Source organism: Siniperca chuatsi, linkage group LG1 (assembly GCF_020085105.1).
Source record: "Siniperca chuatsi isolate FFG_IHB_CAS linkage group LG1, ASM2008510v1, whole genome shotgun sequence".
NCBI classification, from domain to species: Eukaryota; Metazoa; Chordata; class Actinopteri; order Centrarchiformes; family Sinipercidae; genus Siniperca; species Siniperca chuatsi.
This window is the reverse complement of record NC_058042.1, coordinates 24,312,675-24,331,478: the sequence shown is the minus strand read 5'-3', so window position 1 is coordinate 24,331,478 and position 18,804 is coordinate 24,312,675. Positions and strand designations below refer to the sequence as shown.

Genomic DNA, 18,804 nt, shown 5'->3' with positions numbered 1-18,804 from the left:
TCCTTTTTATTTCTTCTTTTCTTTTCATATGACTATTCACCACTTCCTCCCTTTCTATGACAAGGTCATAATAACAGTGATAAACCATGTGATAAATTTCAATGGTGTGTGAAACTTTGGGATGCCAACTCAGGTTATGGAGCACAGCCAGGTGTTTTGTTCCATCTAAGCTTCAAATGCGCCCGACTCAAGTGATGATCACTTAATCGTTGCCTTTTATCCAGACCCTTTTTAGCTGAGTCGAGGCAGTCAGTGCTGTGGTGAAACAAAAAGCCCTGCCCTCCCCAAAGAGACCTGCGTTGGCTGCTTCTGCATGTAAACCATGTTGTGTGACAGAAGCTGTGGGGGGGGGGATGATTAGGCCATCGTGGGTTTGATTTCCAGTGCTTGTTTTGAGTGACAATCAGCTATCATGCTGTGGTGATAAGCTTTGAATAAAACTGTTCTTACCCTCATAATCTCCCCTACCATCCTCATCGTCCTTACCATCGATTTCATAGGCATATACTTCCCCGTACATCATCCAGTACGGCTGGAAGACCACATCTTTGGCCAGCGTCCAGCTGGGCTCCTCATGTGGGTACAGAATGGCTTTCCTGGGTACGCCATAGCTCAGCAGGACTATAGCCATTATTACCACAATATAAAACATGTTGGCCACCTGCAAGAGATGTCACACTTACAGAATGAAACATATAATTGATGGTATTATCGCTCCTTCAAATAAAACTTGACTTATTAAGTACATTCCAGAGAGTTTCTTTTGTGCTCACTTGTCTACTCTGGGGATCCAAAATCAGCACTATTTTATTACTTTTGCTTAGAAAAAACACTTTTTATATAACAGCTTGTTAAATAAGGGAAAAATAGAAACATGACAATGTTCTATTCTTTGATTTGGTCTGGTGTTGCCTGTTTCAATACAGTAACTGTAACTGCTGAGTAAAAAATCTTTATAATGTCTGTATTGAAATCACCAAGCCAGACACAGTAATGTCGAAGGGTTTATGATCACTTAACAGCTATGAAGGTGCACATTATGGAAACTTCATTATGTTCTAATTACATCTAATGGCACTTAAAGGAAGAGTTCGATATTGTGGGAAATACGCTTATTTGATTTCTTGCTGAGAATTGGATGAGAAGGTCAATACTCTAATATCTACACACTAAATATAAAGCTAAAGCTAGCAGCTGGTTAGCTTAGATTAGCATAAAGACTGAAAACAGGGAAATAGCTAACCTGGCTCTGTCCAAAGGTAAAGAAAACCCACCTACCAGCACCTCTAAAGTCACTAATTAGACTTCAGGAAGTCAATGGCCCTGCCAAGAAATAGTCCTGCATGTAACTAAAATGTATGTAAGACCACAACTTGTCATTTCTGCGGATTAAACAAACAAAATATAGTTTGTTACTTAGTTAATTTTTTTTTGCTGGTAAGCTGATTTTTTTTTGCTTCGGACAGACGCAGGCTAGCTGTTTAAAGCCAAGCTAAGATCATCGCCTGCTGGTTCTAGCTTATGTAAGCGTAAGCAAATAAGTATATATTAAAAATAGTCAAACTATTCCTTTAGCAAAATTAAATCAACCAATTCTTCACATGATTTTAACATAATTTCATCCAATATTCTGTTGATGGTAGGCAATAACTCAAAGGTTACAGAAATACTTTGTTAGAACTATGACATGGAGCACAATAAATGGAAAAAATAACAGTAGGACAGGTGAAAAGTCTGTTCTAAAACTGATGGGGCAGCTCAGGATAATATAGTAAGTTACAATACCTGGTAACATCATGTAGATGATTAATGCTGTTTAAATGTGAATGTTCAAACTGATTAAATAAAAACATGAATATTAATATGAGCAATTTGTAATGCAAAAAACATAGCAACAACGCTCTCAAAGTATGTTTAGACTATTAGCTAAAACGTTACCAAAAAATGAAGGCAATCATTTAAAGCTGTCTGTAATACTGTCATGACCGTATGTATCATACAATAATCACTATTAAACACTTTATTATTATTTCTTAAGTGTTCTTGACATCATTTTGGTTACATCAAGATACAGTAGTGTTAACTGAAAAACAATAAAATATTATTCCTATTTCATTGTATCTCCTCCTGGCTCTGTTTCAGAAGAATGTACAATATATGACTATAAAGCAGAATTTCAATCTATTTTATTTTTTGTGAGAGCACCTTCAGAAAAAACACATGGATGGAAAAATAATGACAGCTTTTACACTGTGTATAAAAACATTCACGGCTGCATCATCCAATGGTGTGACTTCTCTTAAGTAGTAGCAGTAGTATAATCTGAACAGACGGCCACAGCAAAGTTATTTCTCTTCAGGCACGTTCAAGACCAAAACATGAAACTCTGGGCCAGACTGATCTCGTTTCAGAATCAGAAATACTTTATTGATCCCCGAGGGGAAACTCTTTTGCTACAGATACAAAATAACATCATCTGAGAGGTGCACAAGCCTGGACGCACAGTTTGTCTTTCATCTGAGACGCAATCTGCATGTCTTTTGCTGAACGTTCCTAGAAGGCAGTCCCAGTACTGACTGCATAATTGGTAAAACAGACATTACTCATACAGACTACAAGCACAGGGCATGTAAATCTGCCCCTCAGTGTCACCAAGAAAGTTCCACTACTACATGTCAATTGTGTTCATGCAAATGAGTATTCCAGTTATAAAGAACTCACCATTTTAGCAATCATCATGACGTACGGACCAGCTTGCTGATTGACAGCCAGGATATCCAGGAGTCGCACGTACCAGAAGATGATATTGAGACAATACACCGTCCTCCCGGGGACAAAGGCTTCGCCTCCACCCAACCTCAGGCCAAAGCCGATAAAGAAGGTCACAATGGCCAGAAAGTCGGACACATTGAAATAGTCACTGAACCACACCTTTATCTTCTGGCTTATTTTGCCTGCTTCAGACATAAACATCTGGAAAAAAGGAGATGAGAGAAGAAGCAAAATGTGAAATAATAAGGAGATTAGTTAATTTGCAGTTAATAGGACACACAGACGAAATTGGTATTAAAAGCTACCATCTGTGTCTTGCTGCCATATGTATACATTCTTTACCTTCATTATTTTTAACAACACGCATCTAAAAAATTGTCTAACACAGGGCTACACAATTAATCAAAATTTTACTGAAATCGCAATATGGCCAAGTGCAATATCCAAATCGCAGAAGCTGCAATTTTCTGATAAAAGGTAAAATGTGTGACAAAACAGCATTATAATGAAGCACTGTAGCGCTGCAGAGATGCTCTGGCCTACAAATCTTGTTCTCCAGATGTAAGAAAACATGTTTGTTTGGCGCAGAGCCCAACAAATGTCACATCATCATGATTTTAATAGTTTTTTCAGTGAAAATGAAAATTGTGATGCAAAAATGATCATTCCCTCTAATCATGAAACTTATCGCAATCGTAATATCTGTCAAAATAATCGCAATATGATTTTTTTTTTTACCATATCATGCAGCCCTAATCTGACACACACACTTCTGTTCCACATACCTCTCGAATTTTCTCAATGGCAGAGGTGAATATGTAGAGGATGACCACCCACTCCTGAGGAGAAGGCCATTCGGGCATTTTTACAAGGACCACATACGAGTAGAACATCAAGAAGCCCAGGTAGAAGAGCTGACAATGGGAGACCCAAAAAACAATAAGACTCATTAACAACTCCAAAAACATTCTATAAAACACTTATTCAAATGCAAGTAAAATGATTAATTCTTCCAAGAATGGGAATGCTGTCATTTCTTTAACTATGTCATAAATGTGTGATAACTGTTGACAGAGAGCCTCTAAATTCAGACAGTTCCAGAGAGGGGCTTCCTTTCTCTAAAATATTTTGAGACTAGGTCAGCTGAGGCCCTCTGAAGGGGCTGAACCTCATCATGTCATGCCCAGCTGGTGGTTAGCTGTGAGGATGAAGAAAGAGAAATTTCATCTTCTCTATCACAGTTCCCAACAGAGTCTGCTCTCAGGGAGAGAGGGGGAGGGGCGTATATAAGAAATGGAGATGGGACCAATCAGTCATTTAAAGCTACAATAAATCAGTATTTTTATAGTAACATGGAATCAAGCTACTGTATGTAATTGGACTGTTCACCACTCTCATCAATCCCATGTTATTCATAACTTCTACTATAAAAAGGTGATATCAATGTTGTGAGTATGTCAGCCTTTTTTAACAGTTCTTCTGCCCCCCACTGGCCACAAATTAATTAATGCAGTATTAAAAACACAGGGGTCGTATTAGCCAACATCATTTAAACTATAATTGGCTATTACCCATGCTGAACATGTTTTTTCCTGCCTCTTTGTCCTGTTTTAACAAGTAACTCCAATGAAATAAGTACCAAACAAAGTCACTGTACATAAAATAATTTCCTCTCTGTATCGTTGTGTTTTTAGCAGCATGGCTCTAGGGATGGCAATATCGGTCAGTCGGTCGATCCACAACTTTGGTCCAGATTGAAATAGCTCAACAGCTATTGGATGGATTGCTATGAAATTTTGCAAGGACATTCATGGTCCTCGGAGGATAAATCCTATTGACTATGGTGATCCTCTGACTTTTCATCTAGCACCATCATCTGGTCAAATTTCAATTTGTCCAACACTTTGGTTTATGACCAAATACCTACAAAACTAAACATTCCCAACCTCAGCTGTACTTTGTGTTTAGTGCTAATTAGCAAATGTTAACATGCTAAACTAAGATGGTGAACATGGTAAACATTATACCTGCATGTTAGCATTATCATTGTGAGCATATTAGCATCACACAGCACCTAGCATGACTCTAGACTCTTAGTCTTGTCTTTTTATTAACTATTTACATAACAAATAAATAAGGTGAGAGATTACACAGTAAGTACTGTTATTTATCAGCTTTTTTACTTTGTGGTGTAAACTGATGAATGTTCAAAAATGTTGATCTGAACAAGGCTTAGATCACTTAAATACTTAGCACACCTTAGTTCAAATGAAAACTCTACTTGATTCTATACAGGAAAAGATAAAAACACAAGGCAAATAACTGTCTCCCAATGGTACACAAACTCCCCACAGAAGTTTGTACAGAAGAGCTCCTTTCTGTTTAAAGCACCGGTCAACCATACTGCAGACTGTGGGAAAATATCCATATAGGCAGGTAACACACACACACACACACACACACACACACGTCCAGTTTCTTGGTACGAATTGGATTAGGTCTATGGTTGAAAAAATTGCTGAACCTTGACATGCAAGGTGTGAACTGTTGGAAAAACAGTCATTAACACTCCCATCTGATGGGTAAGTCATTGTTGACCGCTGTACTGATGTGTTGAAATTGGGATGGAAGCAGGTACAGCTGATGTAGATAAGCTTGGGCACAGGATATATTACGTAGGCTAGCAGTTTCAGTGATGGTATCAGCTCCTCTCAGTCTTGAACAGCCTGAAAAACAGCCCTGTCCCTGCAAATAAAACCCTCAATGTTGACTCCCAGGCTCATGAGAACCAGCCTCAGGCTTGTGTATATAGATAAACATGAGAGCAAGTGAGAAAAGATGAGTGATAATCCCATGCATGAGTGTGAATGTTGAAGTGTGTATTTAAGAAAATGTGTAGCTTTAACTGCTACCACTGCGTCTTTCTTGACAAGTCTGTGGTCCTTAAATTAGTGATTTAAAGTTAAGTTATTAAAGTTTAGTGCAAGGGCATAACGCATGCATAAATTCATGCTATCGATCTCAGATTCTTCCTTACTCCACAAAGCCAACCAGTAGGAGTGCTGGTGCAGTGTGAAGGAAATGGTCCCTCAATGGCCTCCTACCTGTGAACACTTCCAATAGAGTTTAATGGAGCGCAGACAAAGAAGTGGCTTTAATTTTGTGAAAAAAGGGGACAGGATGGTGTTCCAATCAGCCAGGAAACACATTTCTATGCCACTCTGGGAAAGCACATGCCAAGGTGCTTGAAAGGAATTTGCAATGGACTGCTGAGCACTGGATTCTATCCCCAGTCTAGAAAAATGCTTCTCACAAATAATCGAGGGGTCTTAACTAGATGCTTGCTGTGGATTGGGAAATGTTGTTGGATCATGTTCCCTGAGGTTTCCTGTGGGCGGTGCTGTGGGAATATCTGCCCACCCATTCAGTGCTATATTACAGAGAGTGAGACAGCTGTGTTTCCATTCTTAGTGTCTCACTACTTTCTGTGTGGGTGTCTGATAAGACAAGGTTGCACCTTGTCCCCCTCTCCTATTTGTGGTATACATGGATAGACTATCGATCACAGCCAGAGTCTGCAGGGTTTTGTATCAGGCCGTGCTGGTGGAGAGAACATTAAGCATTCAGCAAAGCTCTCAGTTTCTTGTTGATCTTTATTCTGAACATCCCCAATGACTTCATGTAATAGCACCTCTCATGTGCTTGTAGCTGCCAAAACATAATGAAGTATATGCATAATGAAGTATAAAGTATAAATAAGAGTGACTGTAATGATATTGTGTAATGATAAAAGCCTGGAGAAGTATTAGACTTCTCTCTGTGTGTGTTAGACACTTCCCCATGTGTCTGTATGGAAGTATCCAATCTGCATATCAACTGCATGACAACTGTTGACGGGCTGACAAGACTGCAAGCATGGGATAGGAGACAGCAGCGAAGAGGAGAAGTACAGATAGTAGAAGAGAGTGTTATGATACCAGCACCCCGGAACCGGGTGTTCTGTAGTCTGTGTTTTGACCTTGTTGATAAACATTCACTTGTTTGCAACAAAGAATGATTTTCAAGTATAAGCTGCAATGTAACCAATTTCTCTTCAGTTTCATGTGCGTCTTCCCCGGGCGTACATGGAGGCTGTCGTTTATAAGCAGTAAATAATCCTTTGGAATAAGAGACAAAGACAGATATTGTGTTTGAGTCTTTAATTACTTTAATTACTATTCATCTCACCCTAACTAGACAAGTCAAGTCAAGTTGCCATGACACCCCTTTTGACTGAATTGTCCCAGGTACTAAGTAACCAAAGGAACTAAGCTAGATAATAAAGTTCCTTTTGCACATTCCTGCTTTCATTTCCACCATCTGAAGAACCGTAAACATTAGGCAAATTAGACTGATTACTAATGTTATGCCCTATAAGTAGGAACACATCTGTATCTCTGCAGGGTGGTTGGTGTTACTCTTCTTTTCAGAGCAAAAACTTAAACAATCTGTGTTAGGCTACTGCTCCCTCTTTTTGTAGGTCCCTTTATACAGAATCCTACCCAGACAAACCACCATAAAATAGATGGTTGGTTGGATGGCAAGATGACTGTACAGTATGTGTGTGTGTGTGTGAGAGTGTGTGTGTGTGTGTGTGTGTTCTCTTCTGTAATCTCCATACCGTGTTGGACCAGAACTTGACAATGGGAGCGTGGTAGAAAGCATAAATTTTCCTGGTTAAGGGCAGCTTCCTGGAGCGAATGTGTGTCTCCATGTCGTTCTTTGCCTCCACATGGTCGTGGGATCTGGCCTCCTTGAACACATCCTGCAGAGAGGTTAAAAAGGCCCAAATTAGACAACAGCAGGCCACAATGTGGAGAGAAAATGAGAGAAAGCTGAGTGAAGAGGAGAATGTGAGTGAAAGAAAAAAAGCAAATAAATGACTAAAGAGTAAAAAGAAACACATAAAGAAAGGAATTTAAGGCCAAAAGAGCAAAAAAGTATTTATCAAACTTTTTATGTGAATATATCTCTTGCTACTTATTACACAACAGACTTACAACATGTTCACAGCTCATAAACCTTTAACAATGCCTAAACTATGGACGATTTTTGATCTTTAAGACTCTTGTGATGAATTTGGACATGATGTTTTCATTGATTTATTTCATCGTAGGACTTCTGGACTGCTTTGAAGCTAGGAAGATGCCACATTTTCAAAAGAAAGAAAAATGAAGAAAAGGAGACTGGATAAAAATACAAAAACAGAAAGACTGAGTAAATCTAACCATTTGGATGTCTTCAGCTATGTTGTGGAAGTTGTGTTCGCTGTCTTCCATGGTCATCTGGTGGTCGTCCTGACTCTGAGGGATGTGAGCCATCTCAGCTTTGGATTTGTACTCCAACAGTAGGATGGCAGGAGGCACCAAGATACTCAGAATCACCTAGAGTCAAATGCACACTTATGTGGGTGGATGCTGCTATATTTGTCAAGAAAGTCCTTTGAGTTACACAAACGAATGAATCCCAAGAGTTTTATTGCCTAAGTGCACGTCTAATCTGAAACGACAACTATGGTGCTAACTGCACATATACAGCACACTACACTGTCCCAGTTCTTTTCACTAATTTAAATATTTTCTGTCTTGATAGTAGCTGAAAGCTGTAAAAGCTACCACACTGATGCAAAAACTTGAAATCGTTTGATATTTTTGGTCAGCCAAAAAAAAAAGGGAATTACAACATGTTCATTTCATGTGAGTAAGAAAATAAAAAAAGAACTTCTTCTAAAACACAACTGAGATTTAGGCAAGACATCTAAGAATAATACTTTTTTCAGTAGCATAATTACTCTATTTATTTTGATATTTACAAAAAAAAAAAATCAATTGGTTTCAAAGTACTGTTTTTACAGTGCAGATAGTTCTGCAGGTGTTACGAATGGATTTTAACCTAAAATTCAGGAAATGCTTAATCTGGGAAGTCTGAGATAAAGCAGAACATTCCCCAAGATGAACTGTTTATTCCTTCACCATGAATCATCCAACTAAGTGGCATTTTAACACCTCAACAAGTACTTGAACTGAGATTGGGATTAGATATGAAAGCAGACCTTTGTTCAAGCCCCAGGAACACTACACCTGTTAACCAAACACAAATATTAAACCATTACAGAATGGTATAATATTTGTATTAAGCTGTACATAGACTAATAATTCATACTGTGGAATGTCAGCAGCCACTGAAAACAATTTTTCAGCACTAATTCCAGCACTTGTATTACCCCGGCTTCCCGTTTGTTACCAAAAATAAAATCGAAATGGAACATGAACCTTGTACCAGGAGTTCTTGCGCATGTTCAGCCGCCCCATCCACATGTCTGACAGAAGCATCTGGGTGCAGGTATGAGCCACAAAGGGCCGTAGGTGGGAGGAGACAGCCAACTTCAAACAGGTGGAGTTGCTCCAGTTCTTCAGCTCATAGGTCAGCAGCTTCATGGCCATGGTCTCATCTTGCCTGAACGACTGCTCCAACAGGTCCACTGCTAACGTCCCAAACTCACTGAAATACATCAGCACAGATGATTTAGTTCATACCTTTACTTTCATAAAGAAATGTGATGCATGTCAGATAGCTATAAAATTCTCAAAGCCACAGAAAAACATACTTTGAGTACTCCTTGAGCTCCTCTGAGGTGTCGTCCACCACATCGCTCTTCTTGGCCTCGTAGCCCATAGATCGGCAAAGCTTACAGGCCACCAGGGCCTTTGCCATGTTCTCCTCGCCGTGCTGCCAGAAGAAGAGCGACATTTTCTGTCTCTTCATCAGCACAGCCCACACCAGCAGCTCATTGAAAGGGTAGGGAAAGCGCCGTGTCTCTGGGTCATCTATGTCCACAATCTCTTCTTTGCTTCTCTTTTTGTTCTGCTCAGTGGCAGACTCGAGCTAGGAGGAGAGGGAAGGAGCAGTGAGAGGGGTGGAGGGAGGGAGACTTTATTTTTCCCCATTTAACAGTGACTCCTTAGATGCAGAGACAGATTTTTATCGCTAGAGGTTTTCATTTTTAGGCATGTGGGATGCTCCAGTCTAAAGGAAGCCTTGTTCCTTTTAATGAATCGCAGGAGTTTACCTTAGGTTTGTACGGCTGTGCAGTTTTGATAAAGTGGTTGTGCCTCGTCTTCTCCTTCTTGTCAGCCTGCATGCTAAAAGACTCGTGACTTTTCCTTAAATGAGAACCAGGACCTGCTGTGTGGCGCCCCGACCTCTGTGCAGAACATGAATAAATATTCAGATTTACTTGACTGACTTTAATTACAGTTCACAATACATTCAATAACAGTTTCAGGCCTAATATCATGAGTACAATGTACGAAATGTTGCTGTAGTTTTAAAAAAAAAAAAATTTTTTTAATACTACATCCACATAACATGCCGGGTTGTAACCTCAGTGCATTGTATCCCTTTAAATAAAATTAAAACACAGAAAGACGTTTCAAATATTAACACCATAAACAACATTTTGGACATTACCACAAAGACACTAAAGGAATTGCAACAGTTCGAACTCACCCTATTGTTGCCATGGAGATTGTTGTAAATGATTCGAAAGCGTTTCCTGGTGTAGTTGCACCTGTAAGTCCCGCCCATCAGGTACTCAATAACCAGGCCCACATCAATCAAAGTGATCTTATAGTTTGGAGGCAGATGACTCTGTAAGAAGGCACAAGAAACAAAATGGTGAATGAGATTGAACACATTCTGGTTAACACCAACTGATAAAAATGATATGAAGTGGGCTGACTCTACCTGTTTAACATCTCTAACCAAGTGGAGGAGAGTTGGGTTGTTGGTAGGTTGTTTCTAAAATAGAAGATACAAAAAGCTTTACAACACTCAAAAACATTTACATAAATTTTTTTTTTTTTTACAAATCTCATCTCTTTTATTCAGTGGCTGGTGCATGTTTCATAATGCTACCGTGTTGTAGAGCTCCTCCAGCCGACTGATTGTCAGGAAACGGTGCATGCTCACGCCGTTTTCTATGAGCAACTTGACAAAATCCACCCTATCCATCACGAGTGCATCCAGCATCGCTTGCTCCAGAGAGCTCACCTATACACACAAACAAAGATAAACATGCATGTTATGAAACTTTTTTTTTTTTAAACAGCAAATCATTATTTCTAAAACAAACACAAAGAGGGAGAAGACCAAAAATATGGTCAAATTACAAAAAAACAATCTAAATAAATATTATCTATCCTCTCATTCATGCAAAAAGCCAGGATTCCCCAAGTTTTAAAATAAACATAAGCACTGAGTTGCAGCTTTCATGCTAGGGTTCATGTTACAGTCAAGACAAGCAGTTCCTGGCAGCCAGCCTGAATCCAGTCCCCTGGCTCTTAAGACTGCAGATTGTGGTCAGCAGAGATTCTGGGATCATTTTGGGCAAGTCCAAAGGTTTAGAGCTAATGCTGAGCTAAGCAAACGTCCCTCGACGCTGTGGCTCACACACACAACATGAACAAACAAACAAGCACGCAGACGTACCAGGAGCTGCTGTCCGTACACAAACACATGATTCTTGGCAATGTCTACTCGGTCCCAGGCCAGAGTCAGGACCAGCTGATCGAAAGCAGACGCGTTTGTGCCTGAAATACACAGGTACAGCCATGAGGAAACACATACACACAAAACATAAACAGATATGAATTCCCAGGCAAGTAAAGCCTTATTAACTGTGTATTTCCAGTTAGCCAGCTAGCAGGATTAGAGGGGGTTAGTAGAGCAGGGCCGGGGCAGTTAATACAGTCAATTACACACTAATACAGCAACACAGCAGATTAGACTACAAAGTAAATCCCTGTTCAGTCTACTGCTCTCTTCAACAGTAATCTGCTTTATTGTCCTCTAGGAGCCATCGGAATCAAACGATCATAATCACTGTACACAGAATTGTGTAAAATTGATTGTTTGGATGTCAAATAAGAATCTCAGTGGGAATCTGATTTCACTAAAGTCACCAAATTGACTTCCAAATAATCGGAGCTTTCAGTTAGTCTGTCTGCTTAAAAATCCATACATGAAAAAGAGGTTGTATTCTACAGTATATTCAGCTTTTAACAACAGTGATGGCATTTCTAGTGACTTCCCATTTAATATTCAGACTGCCAAATGAATTGAATCACAGTGGAGGAGAGAAAGATCTTTAAGCAGCACTCAATATTCTTTAAAAGGTTTGAGAGTTTTTGTAGTCCAGGGTCCTTTTGAGGATGAGTTACTGTATGAGTTACTGTACATAGGTCCAAGATGACCTATGAAGGTATTATTGGAGCAAAAAACTGAGCACCTGTGACATTGGAATCTGTAGTTGTAGAAAACAGTCACACATGTGTATCAGTATATTTGAAGTCAGAGAAAAATGCTTTAGGAGTTGCAAACTTGTAGAATTTTTTTCTCTCACTCAAACACAACACAACAGTTACATGTCGCTATTTTCCAAGCTATATGGAAGTGGGCGTGGTTTCATCTAAACTGTGTTGGAAAAACCATAGATGGACAGGTGCCCAAACAAGCTCTTTTGATTGGCCAAAAGGGTTCTGTGATCTCTGAACAGTGCCCGCCCCTGGCTCTACAGGTTCACAAATCAGTTTTGCTCCACATTTCACTGAGATATGTGGTGCAAAAGTGAGAGCACGTAGAACTGCAGCAACTGTAGCAAAACTGTGAGCGCAAGTTTCTTCATTTGTGATTCATAGTGTTTGAGGGAGAGAAAAAAAAATTCTATACAACTACAGATTCCACTGTCACAGGTGCTCAGTTGTTTTGCTCCAATAATACCTTCATAACTACTGTGCCTCAGGCCGACAAATATTTGCCTGACCAGTCACAGTCAGTCAGTCTGGAGAAACAAGTTCGATCACTCAGTAGACAACCTATCAGCTGCAGTCACTCACAAATTCCTTGCTTGAAAAAAACAAAACAAAAACAAAACTAGAAAGGGGATGAACAACCAGCACAGACCTGCTGCAACCACCTACATTCAGTACAACACCATTCCTTCAGGTGAAAAATGTGTTCCTTACTTCAAATGAAGGATGCCTATGTTCACACAACTGGTCATAAAGTAGGTATTTTTCTTCTTTTTATTTGAACTGCATTCATACAAAATAGATAAAGCCCTCTACAGAATTGCTCAGGAGAATGTCTGGCTTTTTCTTTTTCTCTAACAGACTGCAGAATTGAAGAGGAATAAGACTAAGACATGCAGCTCAGTGACTGACAGTGTTGGAATAAGGAGGCCCTGTGAATGTAAGCAACATGATCTCCTCAGGAACACAAAGAGAAGGGCACACGGGGCGGGGGGCGGGGGGGGGGACTCGGTTCTCAAAGCATATCTATATCAGAATGAAAACATTACGAAGTCTTGAAATCTTAATCTCCCAATGCCAACAACCTCAGCATATGAATAGACTGAATCAACTTTATGTGACTTTTACTCTCAGTTCCTTTATTAAAGATGTTGGGGAGAAACAAGGTTCAGAGAGAAGTCATCTACTAACCTTGGAGTAAAGCCCTCAGAATGGCTACGTCAATATCCTGGTGCTCCTCGGAGCTGATGTGAAACACAGTGATCTGTTTTCCAAGAAACAAGATAGCACTCATTACCATGTTCCCACAGACATTATCCAGATGTTTCAAGAGCTTGTGATGTGTAATATATATCAGTTTATGAAAACCAACAGTGGGACCATCAGCTGATGTCACTGATGTGTCAGTAAAAGACCAGAGTAATTCACAGTTGTCTCTGTGGCGGTGCTTAAACTGGTTCATTTAGTTGGAAGCTGCTCTATTTTCTCTTACACCTCCTGAAGCTTTTGTGTTTGGTTTTCAGGAAGTTTATTAAATGATTCTGATGTGCAAGTATATTTCACTTCTGCACTCACTGTCATTGAAATGGAAATAAATAAATAAAAAACTGAACATCATGAATGATAAGAAGTGTATGAAAGCAATTAAAATATGTGATTAAAAAATTCAATGTGCATAAATGTACCAATTCTTTGCTCTTCATGCACTCCATAAGAGTCTGAAAGAGATGGATGGCATCGCCCTGGCTGAAGTTGAAGGTTTTCTTGATGGTTGCGATGATGTCAGTCTCCACTCCATCAGGAAGACCACTGTAGAAGAATGACATTATAACACGGTTACAGGCACACTGCTCAAACCCACACAGCTGCAAAACACTTAAAATATAGGTTTGATTCCCGCACATGTCCTGTCTAAACATCCATCAACAACACAGTGAACTCAAGGCCTTCAAATCTAAATATTCTGTCGACAAAACAGAACAGTATGTTTTGTATTGTCTCGCTAAACACAAAGTAACACACAGACCAAATGATACATTTATCTGAATGTGATCTAAGTTCTATGCTCCATAGTTGCTGAAGTGCTTTTATCTCTAGAGAACGCATTAATATTAGGCCACTGGTGGCAAACTATGTCACCAAATTTTGGTGTAGTGAGAAGTTGAAATTTTAAGTTAAATCTAGATCTTAAATATTGCAAATATAGCAGTTTGACTTCAGCCTCCAGGGCTCTGCCACTTGAAATAAGATTAGTAATACAGTGAACCACCTATGAGATGAACCTCAGCTTTTTTGTCTAATGACAGTCGCTCGTTTTACAGTATTTTTAGCAATATTTTTGAGTATTTCACCATGGAGACTTGGCCTGAACATAATAAGCTGTGGAGTAGGTTAGCTGTGCAGCCTCTCTGATCCAGATGTACAGTATCAAATTTCCTAACCATTCAACTCTCAGGGAAAACATGACGTCATTCCTCCAAGAAGATTTTAATAAGATGTGCTAACTTTCATTCAAAGATGAGTGCAATAGACTGAACCTAGACTCCCATTTATGCAGTGCATGTTTGGTCTTATACTGCTTTTATGAATTAATTTGAATATTATGTCCTTTTTAAGAGAGGCGTGTAAAGGTTTGATTTCATTCCTGCATAGTCTTCTCCTGCAGTATACATAATGTGCTTCAGCAGCATGTTTATATACTGCAGCCGTACAATCACTCATTGTATTTAAATGCTATATTTGTTTAATTATATTTAAGCGCAGAAATAGGTAGTTAAACTGGATCACTATTTGTATATTGGATCACTGCCCAAAATCATCAAACTAGAAATCAAAGAAAATACAGCAGCTACATGCTAGCTGAGGTGGCATTTACAATAGGATGAGGGTATATTTCAAGTTCATAGACACATTTACAGGTTAGACACTAATTGCAGTCATGTGTGATTGTGTCACATTTTGCAGCAGAATGTGTAAATTTAATTGGCTGATTAAGCCCGTCAACTGATAATTTTTAACTGCACTCTGTCACAAGTTCTCTATTTTCAACTCTTTTATAACAGACTGGGCTGCGGTTGGGTTGTTAGAAATCCTTCTGGGACCGAAATAGATGAGAGCCACCACCAACACTGCCAAAGGAATTGCAAAATAAAAAAAATTGTAAAAAAGAGGAACATCACGTCTACAACACAGTAAATGATTCATCAGCTACAGCATCATACTGCCATTTAAAAACTTTTTTTTTAAACAAATCTAACTTTAACAACTATTTTTAAACCACATCTAAATATGTAATGAAAGCTTGATTTTATTAGATTTTATTAAAATCGACGTAGGGCACCTAATTCTTAATGTTTATCCATCTTTTCCCTCCTTTCTTATCTTCTGTTCATTATTTAATTTGTTATTACACACACACACACAAAAAAAAACCAAGACTAAAACAGTATTTGGAAAGACTGAGCTTCAGGACAGCAACCACAGCAGTCATTTTCTTTCCCCCCGCCCACCCCTGTCCTCTGTGCTTGTGTGTGTCCTACCCTCCCTCCTCGGTCTGCTTGTGGACGTAGGCCAGTATGTCAGCAGCACGGCCGGTCCCCTCACACACCACCACTGGCACGGGAGGGCTCTCCTGAAGGTACTCCAGCACAGTCAGGATCACATTGGGACCCCCCTCAAAGATCAGGGCCACAACAGGAACACCCTGTCCAATTCCTACAACAACAAAAAAAAGAAGAAGACGAAGAGTGTGCTTAAAGTTTAGGTTTATGTTACATTATTCCCTTCAGCTCCAATGTCATTCACATAATACAGCTCCACCCAAGTGACAGTTTGAGAGAGGTTGAGATGATAATGGCCAGCTCGCTGTTATCACCTAGTTTCAAAAAGGCAAAGGCACACTAATTTCATAATGATTACACTTTGGGGTTTAGTCCTATCTGACGGGTATGTCATGATAATTCACTATTATACATAATGTCTAAGATAGGAATTAATTATGTGAACTGTCAGCCAAATTAGCACTCAACTTGTTTCCCTGTTATCTGTCTCAAGTTATATTGGTTGCACTTCCTGAGCCTGACTTCCTGAAGTAAATTCAACCAAATCGACAAAATACTTCACTCGTTAAAGAGTTGTACAAATGACTATTTGGATTTATTTTAACCTACATGAATATTCAAGAATGGGTTTTACCACAAAATGTAATGTATGACTTTCAGAAATTTTAGATTGTCTTGAACATCTTAATAGCTTACCTGACACCATCTGAATTACCCTGCTGTATTTAACATGGCTCAAAGTGGTATTGCCACACAAGTTATAATACACACTACAATTATCTGCGCATACTGTATTTTGTTAACCAGATATGACTGTTTATAGCTGCTAATGAATTATTTTCCAGGCAATCTCGTGCCTGGGCAGAGTTAACCTGCTTAATACATAAAATAGGCAGATAATCACTTTTTTCAAGGAAGAAAATCATGTCACTCTCTGAGTCCCAAACTGTCCAGTAACACTTTACAGCCAGCACAAATTGTCAAAAAGAAAGAAATTAGTCAACTCTATTGCTTTCAGTTTAATGTAAGTAACTGAGAAGCAAATGCTGTCTGGTGCAATTTGATGGTCATTTTATGTCCCGTTTGGTGGAACAGGGGCTGGAATGGAGTTGTTAATTTGCTGTGTGTGTGTGTGTGCGCATTTTATTTCAAGGGCACATTAGACTGTGCATGTATATTATTAATGAATAATAAATAAATATTTAATTGTCCTTGTCTATGGTCAGTGAAGCATGACCAGTCAAACAAGTGAGAGGAGTGTTATTCCAGTCTGTGGGTGATACTGCCCTCATGTTCACTTCTGAGTATTGGTCAATTTTTCACATTTCAGAGAACTAAAAAGTGACAATTTTATGTTTAAATGCACATCAACAGAAGAGACAACACAGAATTTACAGTTTGCTGTTTTCTTTTCAGAAGGGGCAATTAGCTTGGATTTGAAATCACATACAACACAGTGTGGAGTTAAATCTTTCTGATGTCCCACTTCAAAGCCCCTACCAACAAAATGCCAATAAAATAATAGAAAACATAAACTCAAATTGTTGTTTTGATGTTGTTATTTTGACGCTATGGATTTCAGTAATTTAATGGGCCAAGTGTGATATTTTTGACAAGGAGGAGATGAGTACATGAGTAGGGCAATGTTTTTGGCTTTCCAAGACACACTAACAATCTCACTGCATTATCTCAGAAGAAGATCCCCAGACTGCTTTCGCAGATCTAAAGTGATCCCGTATAATCTCTTGTTTCTCTGGAATCCAAGCAATGGAAACTGTTGCATTGAAGTCTAAGTTTCTGGTTTTACTTACGTGCATGTATTCTTTGGAGGTTGATGTGCTTCTCCAGGTCCCGCCGCAGACTGACCTCTGCACCGTACTTGCCCACTGTTCCATCATCCACCAGGAGGAAATGGGAATGCAGATTGTTGAGAACGTTTAGTTTGCTAAGAGGGTTCAGCAGCGTCTGATACGGAGCGATAATCTGCATTGTGGCCATGAGAAGGCAGTAAAAGGGAAGAGGATAGGAGAGTGAGGGGGGAAAAAAAAGAAAAAGAAAAATGACTTTTGCACTTTAACAAAACATTCCAAACTATGACAAAATCAATGCTGTCATGAAAAAAACTCAGCATTAAATAGATATACAGGTTATTGGGTACTGTAGTACACCAAAGTACCAGAATCTTTCGAGATAATCTTGCAATTACAAATTAGATTGCAAGAGTTGTGTCTTACGTCTCTGCCGATGAGATCGTTCCTGTTTTCAATGACTCCCCAGGGTGCGATCCCGATAGTGCAAATTTTTTTTGATGATCTTGAACAGTGCTCTTTGAGAGCGTCTCCCACATGCTTCGCCACACCTTTGGGAAGGATGCATTAAACAATCAATAAAACTTTCATTATTTCTTGGACAGTAGTGTAAAGTTTTTATTGCTACTTAACCTTTGCCATACCTAACTTAAAATTCTGACTGGCAAGTAATTAAACTGACCCTTTAACATATATATTTCGGTATAAATCTATGACCAGTTAAAGTGTGCTAGATACTGTAGGTACCATTAACCATGCATGTGAATAGCCAAGACACCTGAGCTTCTGCAACCAAAATGCTGCATGCAGGGCAAGTCCACAACAAGTACATTAGTCTTGGGGTTGTTTGAGAACCGCAATCCCCAACTAATGGATCTCATGGATTCAGCAGTAATTTGTGAGCCAGGAGACCATCCCAGCTGGCCAGGGTGCCAGAGAGGTATTAAAAGTAATCACTGGTCTGGGTAATTGACCCTGTGAGTAATGATTTAAACACTATGATCAGACCACACCATCTTAACGCCGAGCTGTGGCTACAGACACACCTTGGCCACGACACACAGCTAAATGACACGCCTAGAGCCCGGTATTACAACTTCTGCTACAGCGTGTCACACTGATGTGTGTTTGTGCAAAAAAATAGAAATTATGATTTCATTAAAATAATATTTCATTAAAAGGGCAGCTGTAACACCTGAACACTACTGTACCTGTTGCAATTATGTAGGAGTGCATGAAAACTAGCTAGGAAGTGAGCACAGAAGTCTAAACAGGTAGCTAAAAGTAATGGATAAATGGTTGAAATAAATAGCT

At 39.2% G+C, this 18,804-nt stretch overlaps 1 protein-coding gene across 9 annotated transcripts in view; it reads right to left on the bottom strand.

Moving 5' to 3' along the window:
* The window catches only part of trpm7 (transient receptor potential cation channel, subfamily M, member 7), a 46,665-nt gene that overhangs the window by 13,385 nt on the left and 14,476 nt on the right, over window positions 1-18,804 (bottom strand). For 5 of the 9 annotated variants that reach the window (XM_044201803.1, XM_044201520.1, XM_044201709.1 and 2 more), the window contains exons 6-22: window positions 17,917-18,041; window positions 17,494-17,665; window positions 15,662-15,836; window positions 13,808-13,931; window positions 13,314-13,386; window positions 11,302-11,402; window positions 10,729-10,863; window positions 10,558-10,611; window positions 10,321-10,461; window positions 9,881-10,015; window positions 9,419-9,696; window positions 9,084-9,312; window positions 8,040-8,195; window positions 7,433-7,576; window positions 3,558-3,686; window positions 2,722-2,973; window positions 451-661 (exon numbers count right to left, since the gene is read on the bottom strand). In XM_044201803.1, the coding sequence (XP_044057738.1) occupies window positions 451-661; window positions 2,722-2,973; window positions 3,558-3,686; window positions 7,433-7,576; window positions 8,040-8,195; window positions 9,084-9,312; window positions 9,419-9,696; window positions 9,881-10,015; window positions 10,321-10,461; window positions 10,558-10,611; window positions 10,729-10,863; window positions 11,302-11,402; window positions 13,314-13,386; window positions 13,808-13,931; window positions 15,662-15,836; window positions 17,494-17,665; window positions 17,917-18,041 (2,634 nt within the window). Of the gene's footprint in view, window positions 1-450; window positions 662-2,721; window positions 2,974-3,557; window positions 3,687-7,432; window positions 7,577-8,039; window positions 8,196-9,083; window positions 9,313-9,418; window positions 9,697-9,880; window positions 10,016-10,320; window positions 10,462-10,557; window positions 10,612-10,728; window positions 10,864-11,301; window positions 11,403-13,313; window positions 13,387-13,807; window positions 13,932-15,661; window positions 15,837-17,493; window positions 17,666-17,916; window positions 18,042-18,804 lie in introns of those variants that run through there. The other 4 variants (XM_044201611.1, XM_044201989.1, XM_044202261.1 and 1 more) reach the window with 2 other exon arrangements.